The following is a 10,023-nucleotide window of genomic DNA, read 5'->3' on the forward strand; positions in this document are numbered from 1 at the left end:
TAAGATTCTAAGTCAAGCATCCTTGTTACGACAGACGAACAGTGGTCTTGGCACGAGTCACGAGTTTCCTAATTTTTCCAAAATATTAGGTGGGGACTCTGAGATCTGATGATGCAGTCCATTTCTGGCAAATATTTTTGCAATAAAAATGGATTTTCTTTGAAGTTGCCAAATCTAAACTTTCATCTATGTTTCACATTGCACTTGTGAGACTAGATCAAAGAAATAGAGGGTCCGAACTGTTAACACGCTCGGGTACCCCCCGGGCGATGTTACAACTGGGCTACTCTCAATACAAGTCAAGTAGGTTTTGGGCAACCTCTCAACTTGATAAAACTTGCAGGAGTTGCACCCCTACCCGCCACCCCCAGTAGCACATCTCCAGTACCCTACGCCAATCCCCAACCCCCATCACAACCAACCACCCCCCACCATACCACTGTCAAATCCAGCTACAACCATAACCACCATTCTCTATCACAATCACCCAATGGGGCAGAGAGAGAGAGAGAGAGAGAGATTACATTTTCAAAGCAACAGTAATGGAGCTACCAATGGACATGGAGGCAGGAAGGTGAAGGCGCAGTGTTGGAGGAGGTGGTGATGTAGTTTAGATTGCTGCTACATAGAGGGTGAGAGAGTGCTTCGGTGAGATAAAAAGGAAGAGGGAGGGTGTGGAGGGTGGGGCTAGCAATGGAGAGAGAGAGAGAGAGAGAGAGAGAGAGAGGAATTTCATTTTTTGCAATTATTTTATAAACGGACATTTATTCATAAATCTCCCTTCACCTACTTATGTTCTACGTAGTCCAAATTATTTTCTTATGTTCCAATAAGTTCTATGGACGACATAGTTACCAAAATACCTCTAACAATAATATTCACATTAATAGTGTGAATGTTCCGTGATGTGAACATTCACACTGTCAATGTGAATGTTCATACTGTCAATGTGAACATTCACACTGTTAAATATGAATGTTCACATTACTAAGTCACTAAGTGTTTAAAAAATATTTGTAAGGGTAAAATTATCCATAAAATACCTTAAATATAAGAATTAGTATTTGGTGGATCAAATGTTCAAATAATAAAACTTATTGGAATACAAGAATATGGTATGAACTAATTGGAATACAAGTACTTAAAAAAGCATTTCCTAATAAATCTCTCTTGTATTAAATTTCCATTCCTAGTGTAATTAAAAAATATTATTCAAAATATTCTTCATATTTTTGTAAGTTTTTAACCCAAACTCCAATTTTTTGTAATTTTTACTTTATTATAAGCTTTTTCCATTATATACATCATATTAAAAAATAATGTGACAAAAGGCAAACTGTGGGAGCCATGGCAGGTGGTAGGGTTGGAGGTGGGGGGCGGGCAGCAGCAAAATGGTTCTTGCGGTGTTTGGCAATCACAGAAGCAGCAAGCAGTAAGAATGTTATGTATTGTGGGAGGAGGTGGACTGGACATTTAAGAGCCCTGAGGGTCTAAGGGGAGGATATGACATTTTGTTGGTGATACAATTACGAACGATTATCAACGGCTGTCACTATTGACTGGTGCTCAAGAACACAAGACAAAACTGTTCAATGAAAGAAATGGAGATTTTAGCAGCACCAGGATTAATTTCTGGTAGCACAGGCAATATAGCCCATATTGGAAAATCACTGGATTTTTACTTCAAATGATTTTTTTTTTTTTTTAATTCAATCATGCCATATGATTTGTATTATGGGGGATTTATGAATCACTCAGAAAACAAAAAGATTTGGGATTTTAATTTCTGTTCTTTCCATTTGTTTCTTGGTAACCAACTGAAGCCTATAGAGAAACTTCAACAAGAAATGGGCAAAAACAACATGAAGGGTGCACCAAGGTAAGGCTCACAATGTGGAAAAATTAACAGTAACTCACTTCCAAACAAAGAACCACCACATTTGGATATATTCACGATTAAGTCTAAAAACCAACCAATCAATCAAAATCATAGAGAAACAAAAGTGAACATTTGATACCCACAAAATTGAATAACAAGGAGACCGAACGTAAACCCTAGAATCAGAGATGTGCATTTAATCCACGAGTACATGAAAAAATTAGGAAACAAACAAATACCCAGAAAAGCAGAGGGAATTGGGAATGAGAGAGAGAGAGAGAGAGAGAGTACCGTGCAGGAACTAGTCTCCTCATTGCCTTCCATATATCTACCCATATATACATATATATATATATATATACAATGCTACAATGTGGAGTAGAATAACAAAAAGGGTTTGTTTGCACAATACTTCATATTCATTTGATTGATGAGGAAAACGTGCAGAGAGAGAGAGAGAAGCAGACAGAAGATCAGTATTCAGTTGGATAAAAATCTTCAAATGGGTGTGACAAGGGTTTGGTCGTATATGGAGGAAAGCACGTCTGTATGTATTTTGGTTTTGGAATTTTCCAAGGCTGCTAACAAATATTAAAAAACAAGAAGGAAGAAGAACAAGATGACAAGGAGTTCTCTCTCTGTCTCTCTCTGTGGCTGTAGACTGTCTCCGTGCCACGCACAAACACCACAATCCACCACAAATTGCGTTGGATTCCAGATTCGTCAACCCCCTTTTAAATAAATAAAATCGTTTTTTTCTTTTCCTATGGATGTTCCGTTTTACAAATAGTGAAAAACATTGGACATCACGTTGGCCCGTTTGGTAGAATTGTAAAAAAATTATTACAGATTATAACTTAACAGATTATAATTTATAACTGTGAATATAAATTGGTAACTTGTTTGGTGCAGGTTAACAAATTAACCTTGTAGCTTAACTGTGCACTTGTCATCCAATCGAGAAATTGGTTTTATGAATGGTACGGTGTATTCCCGTATTATGTCTAAAGATCAACTGATGCGGTAGAGATCTATCCAAGTCGGTTCCACGAATGATACTGTGTACCCTTATGCATTATGGCCAGCGGCAGAGATATAGAGAGTCTAAGGGGACACGTGTCCCCTTGGGTTTTCAATTTTTTTATTTTTATTTTTTTGACAAACATAAAGAAAATATTTTAAATAAAAAATATTATTTATAGTGAAATGTCAATCACATTTTTTAAATTATAAGAACAATAATAGTTGTTTTGATTAAAAATAAAGAAATTATGATAAATCATATTATTATTTATGAAAATTTTAATATAATGGTGATGTTTATCATTATTGACATATAAACATAATTAATCTAAATGAAAATATGAGATTTATTAGATTGTTAGTTACATTTGACATGTGAGTTTCATACTCTATGTGTTTCTTTACTATTGGTTAATGATATCTCATGTCAATGATGTGTGGTATGACTATTATATTGAATTTTACTCAAATTTTGTATAAAAAATTACTTTATCATTATATAATTTATTTTAAAATTTATATCCATGATTTTTTTATAGTGTCCATGATACATTAGTTACAAATAATATTAGTTTTCTTTTTATTTTTTTATCTTTCTTGAAGTCAATCGTAAAAATTTAAGTAAAATATTTTTGTAAAAATTTTCAATGTTATAATTGATAAGTACCCCCTGTGATTTAATTTCTTAGTTCTATCACTGATTATGCCCAAGGATCAACCCAAATGATGCGATAGGGATCTACCCTGTCTGCCTTGTCGCTCACAAAATAATGCACTTGCAAGCTGCTTGGTGTAGAACTCACATTAACAATGAGTCAGTATGTGACATGCTACCGCCGCCAATCCCTGACGCCTACCCTGCCTATCTCTAGGCTTGTCTGTTCCCTACCCATGGGAACCTCGCCCCGGCGCGGATACTACCCTTAGTGTGAACCCCACAATAAAGGTGCTTAGTGTAAGTCCCATGTACCGTCTCTATCATAGTGCCCCTAGATTGGCCCTGATACCACTTATCACGGACTGGGCGGCGCTTGTCATTCTCCTGAAAAACCGGCTCCATGAGTGGCACTGCCTACCCCTTGCATTATACCCAAGGACCAACCCAAACGATGCGCGATAGGGATCTACCCTGCCTGTCTGGGCACTCACAAACTAATACACTTGCAAGGTGCGCATTACCAATGAGTTGGTACGTGACAACATGCTCTCTATTTGTTCACACCAAACCATACTTTTTTATTCATCAGTCTGGATTTGTTAAGATTAAAAATCTCAATTTTACAGTAAAATTGACTCATTATCAAACTAATTTTGACTCATTTTGATACATTAAATCGTTTATTTTGTACAACATACTAATAAAACTATTTATACAAAAAAATTAAATTGACGTAACAACAATTGTTATGTTATTATATCATTTTTATCATCTTACAAATTTAATCTGCATGCATGTTCTTCTCAATTTGTCATATATGAACGATTTAGATTATTGACATAAATACAGATTAATCCCTCCCTGCAATATGTTAACTTTACCTATAAAGTTGAGATACTCAACTTTAACAAATCCATACTCGTTTTCAATGTTTCTACAGTACACCTTTTTCATTTTGTCGGATAAATTTTAATTTTAATTTTATTCTTTAAACAATCATTATTTTTTTAATTATTATTTTCATTCATTTAAGTTTTAAAAAAATAATTTTTAATTAATGTGGTCTAATTAAAGAAGTTGTAATAAATCAATAAATATTAAAACCTAATTTAATGGGCCAAAAAAGTTACTTCAAAATTGAAATAATTTAAATCATACAATCAAATAATTATCACTATTTTGAAATGAAGTGTAAAGAAGAAGATGTGTGTGGCAGTCAGATTATATGATCTAGATTGTCCAATTTGTAAAATTACTTCTTTGCTCACTAAGGTTTTCTCATTCGTGATTTGGACAGACAATTTCCATATGAACTGAAATTAAAACCTTAACAAACTAAATAATTAAAATTCATAGTTTAGGAATGGAATTTAAAAATGTTCAATTGTTTAGGGAATGAAAGTAAAATTAAGCATTTGTACAATAATTATAATTTGGAGGTTTATTTTTCAAAAACATATAAAATATAAAAAAAAATGGGCGGTTTTTTTTCTAGGAAAAATTACACACCATAAAAAATTGAACATGCAATACAACATTACCAAAAATAAAATAGAGAATATTTAAAAATCACATTAATAAAAAAAACACGAAAATAACTGCAAAAACATAGTTTTATATTTGGTAATGCATTCATGTCCAAGTACCCATGATGGCTTTACTAAACATGAAGGATACAAGAGAGATTCTATTCGTGTACCAGTTCATACTATTTTACCGTTTGAATAACTTTCAAAAACAAATAATAGTGTGAACGAAGACAAAATATTCAAATAAATAGTAGTGTGAACTGAGACAAAATGTGCTATTCAAGCTCTCAAAAACCAATGTGCTGTTCAATCAACAATAAGATATAAATAAAGACATTGCTCAAAATTGCTCAAACTACAATCAAGAAGGAAAAGGTTAACCAATCTCCCATTTTGTATTACACCAAAAATACAATGCTTTGGCAGCTTCATATGTGCAAACGTAAATACTAAATTTACAAAATCTGAACATTCGCAAATAAATCAGCCAAACTTGAAAGCAAACACATTGATATCAATCTCATATAAATTTTGCCAAGTGAATTTCAACAAATTTTGCATTGCCCAAGTACAGATCCAACTAGTTGAATTAAACCTCAAGTATTTGGTTTATTATGCAATAGAAAACAGCAGGTGTCACAGGGTAGCTTCTTCTGGGTCACTTTCAATTGGAAAGGGAGGCATATTATTGCCACCTCTCAATCGTGAAGACACATTGTCAATGGCAGAATTGAGTTGACTAATTTTTGAATTCAAGGTCTGCCTGGTCTTCTGCATTTCAGGAAGAAGACAAAAGAAAAAAATACAGAATTATTATAACAAAGTAATCCATAATTCAATTACAAGTTCAGTGCAAAACCAATAACAGTGTCATTTCCTCTAAACCTTCATCGTAGTATATTGGTCGCTTGGCCCTCTGAAAGCCATATTCATCTTCATTTAGCAGTGATCTTCTGATCTAAAATGTGGAGAGAGAGAATAAACTCTAAACTTAAAAGCATAAACCACAATTCCAAATGAAATGAAGCAAAGACCTAAACACCACTGGTGTACAACAAAGACACAGAGCTTTCACATGCTAGTCCAAAAAATTTCAAAGGATATGTAACAATAATGGATAATTATCAGAATCATCAGTCATTTGGAAACTAGAAGATGCACACATTTTAAAATGGACTTTTGATGTACAAATTACAATAGTTAAAAATGAGTCATCAACAACATGATTTCAAAGGAAGTGTTACATATGAAAAGGCAATGATCACATAAAGAGATGCAAAGATAGAGGAACGATCCAAATTTACTTCATCTGATCTTCTTGACAGTGAAACCAAAGCCAACATACGTACTCCTCCGAGGTTGGGTCAATCTACGCACCCCTCCATGGTCAAACCAACTTTCTCTTCCATATGCTCCCCTCCGTGGTGGAGGGTGAAGCCAACTTGTGCTCCCCTCTAGGGTCAATCCAACTTACATCCCCTACAAAGTAGAGCCAATCTACACTCCCCTCTGTGGAGGGTGGAGCCAACTTACACTCCCCTCCGTAGTTAGGTCAGGCCAAACTTATGCTCCCCATCAGCATCAAGCCAACTTTTGCTTCCATACACTCCACTCCATGAAGGGTAGAACTAGCTTACATCGTTGAGCCAACTTTAGCTTCCATACTCCCTTTATGGTGGATGGTGGATGGTGGATGGTGGAGTCAGCCTACGCTCCCCTTTGGTTGCAAAAGGATGGAGATAATTATTTGGCTTACCTTTGAATGAGGTAGAGGCCATGTATATATATAACATATCCCATAGATTTTGTGAACATATCTGCCAACTGCTGAAAAGAAGAGACAAAGAATGGATGCACAATGCCAGTCCGAACCTTTTCTTGAATGAAATGTATGTCAACCTCGATATGCTTGGTATGCTCATGAAGCCCAAAATCAGAAGATAACATAATGGCAGATTTGTTATCACAAAACAAAGAGGAAGGAACAATCTCCTCAAAATCCAATTATGCCAGAATAGAGCGAAGCCAAAGAATCTCACATGTTCCATATGTCATAGCCCAATACTCAACCTTTGCAGAAGACTTAGAAATTACTGCCTGCTTCTTACTTTTCCATGAGATAAGATAATCACCATAGAAAGTACAGAAGCCAAAAGTGGAACGCCAATCAATCCTAGAACCTGCATAGTTAGCATCGGTGAAACAGGAGAGCCTAGATTAGAGACTAGCTGTAAAGAACAATCCTAAGCCAGGAAAAGTCTTCAAATATCTCAAAATATGATGAATTGTGTCAAGGTGCTCTTTACAAGGTGCATGCATGAACTGATTCACAACACTAACCGCAAATGTCAAAGCAGGTCTAGTGTTGGTCAAATAAATGAGACGTCCAATAAGACGCTGATACATGCTTGGGTCATCCAGCAACTCACCAGACTCTAATGTGAGCTTGACATTAGGATCTATAGAAGTAGAAGCATGTTTACACCCTAACATACCAGTATCCTTAAGCAAGTCAAGGGGGTACTTTCTCCGAGACAAGGAGATTCCCTCCCTTGAGTGAGCCACTTCAATTCCTAGAAAATATTTTGAAGCATCCCATATCCTTAATACTCCCTCTGTTCCAAAATAATAGTCTCTTTTAGGGAATCTAACTTTTTTTGATAGTACAATTATTACATTTTAAAATTTTAATTTTTCAAAATTACCCTTTGATAGTATATTTTTTGGGGAATATCAATTGTCATAATTGTATTTTTTGTGTTATTAATGAATTTAAAAGAAGGCCAAAATAGTAAATTCATATTATTTTATCCCTTAATTTTTGAAAAGGGACTAATATTTTAGGACAATGAAAAATGGAATAAGGGACTAATATTTTGGGACGGAGGGAATATCAAAAGTTTTGCCCAAGTCCTTCTTTACTTGACCAATGCTGACAGAGTCATCACATGTGAGAATAATATCATCTGCATACACTAACAAGACTATACATTGTCCCGCATAATTCCGGCAAATGAAACAAGTGTGATATGAGTAGCACTGAACAAAGTCCATAGATATAATAACAGAACTGAAGTGACCAAACCATACTCGTGGAGACTGCTTCAGACCATACAAGAATTTGCGTAACTGACACACTTTCCCCAAATACTCCCCATTAGATTGAAAACCAGGTAAAGGAGCCATGTAAATCATCTCAAGAAGATCCCCATGGAGAAATGCATTCTTGACATTAAGCTGATGAAGAGGCCAAGAATGGGATGCTACAAGGGAGATGAGGAGACGCACAGAAGTAAGCTTGGCGACAGGGGCAAAAGTGGCACCAAAATCCTTGCCAAGAATCTGTATGAAACCTTTGGCCACTAGGTGGGCTTTGTAAGAGGTGGAAACCCTGTCATAGGAAATATACTGGGAAATAGGATGATTAGTACTACTCAAATAACTCAAATGATTTGGAGGATGTTAATCCTGAGGTGGGTTACGATGAAGAGGTGGAAGAGGAGCTAAAAAAGAAAAGTTACCTGACCCAAAGATTGAAGAGGCGATAGGGAGGGTTGAGTGCGTGGGCAACTTGCAATGGGGGAAGGGACGAAGGTTGAGAAGGAGGGAGGGGGACAACCTCAGTCTCAACCTCGTCCAAAATGGTCATTAGATGAACAATGGAAGTAACGAGAGGACAAGCTTGCAAAGGAGGGTTAGTACAAAAAAAAAAGGAAGATCCTCGCAAAAAATAACATCCAAAGTGTGGTGAAAGTGCCGAGACATAGGGTCATAACACCTATACCCTTTGGACATGGAAGAGTACCCTAAGAAGACACAACGGATAGATTTGTCATCTAACTTTGTGCGAGTGGGACTCCGATTTTGAACAAAATAGGTACACCCAACGACCCGAAGGGTAAGAGTGGAAATAGAGTGGCAGTGGGCATAAGGGTATGAAACGGAGTAAGACCATGCAACACACGACTAGGAGTCTTATTAATGAGGTAAACAACAGTAAGGACAACCATATGCCAATAAGACTTAGGAACACCCATACACCAAAGGAGACACTGGACAATAGACATAATATGACAATTTTTGCATTCAGCAACACCATTTTGTTCAGGAGTCCAAGAACAAGCAAGTTGTTGAAGAATACTAGTTTCATTAAGATGAGAACAAAATGCATTAGAAATATATTCCCTACTGTTATCAAAACGGATAGTCCTAACAACTGTATGAAACTAAGTTTTAATCATTTGTAAAAACTAGACAAAAATGGGAAAAACGTCAGACTTACGGGTATGCTTAGACCCAAATGCACCTAGTGTGATCATCAATAAAAGTCACATAATATCTATGACCACAAAAAGCGGTGACAGGGGAAGGACCTCAGACATCAAAATGTATAAGATCAAAAGCACTAAGAGCATGAGTCATATGAGAGATATATCTAGTACGGGTATGCTTAGAAAACTCACAAACCACACTATGAAACTTAGAATCTTTGCAAGGTTTATTAAATAAAGGGAACAGTTGACATAAATACTAAAATGACTCACACGAGCGTACCATAATTCTAAAATTTGAATATTAAAAACACAAGACATGGAAGCAAGCAAAACAGAGGCCTGAAAACTAGCTGAAGAAGAAAAGAAAGGCTCATTTGGTGGATCCCCAAAGTAGTACAACCCATCATGCTCATAGCCCTTGTAAAAAATCCTCCTTGAACTCAAGTCCTGTAAAAGGCAAAAAGAGGGTAAGAAAATGACAGCATAATTAAATTGTTTGGCAAGACGACTAATGGATAAGAGATTACATGCAAAATTTGGAACATGTAAAACAGATGATAAAGTAATAGTAGGGGATAAACACACTATACCCTTATGACAAACCGAGAATAAAGAACCATCAGCAAGACACACAGATTGGACAATAGTAGTGGGAGCTAG

The 10,023-nt window shown here is 35.9% G+C and overlaps 1 protein-coding gene across 4 annotated transcripts in view; it reads right to left on the reverse strand.

The window, feature by feature from the left end:
* Nucleotides 1-2,609, reverse strand: part of LOC114312012 (uncharacterized) — a 41,879-nt gene extending 39,270 nt beyond the window's left edge. For 2 of the 4 annotated variants that reach the window (XM_082893906.1, XM_028258186.2), the window contains exon 1: nucleotides 2,171-2,594. Coding sequence is in view for 2 of the 4 variants with exons in the window: in XM_028258171.2 (XP_028113972.1) it covers nucleotides 2,171-2,215 (45 nt within the window). In the remaining 2 variants the exon portion in view is untranslated. Of the gene's footprint in view, nucleotides 1-2,170 lie in introns of all 4 variants that reach the window. The other 2 variants (XM_028258171.2, XM_028258191.2) reach the window with 2 other exon arrangements.
* Nucleotides 2,610-10,023: the final 7,414 nt, after the last annotated feature.

Source organism: Camellia sinensis, chromosome 11, assembly GCF_055761805.1.
Source record: "Camellia sinensis isolate YWXY chromosome 11, ASM5576180v1, whole genome shotgun sequence".
Taxonomy (NCBI): domain Eukaryota; kingdom Viridiplantae; phylum Streptophyta; class Magnoliopsida; order Ericales; family Theaceae; genus Camellia; species Camellia sinensis.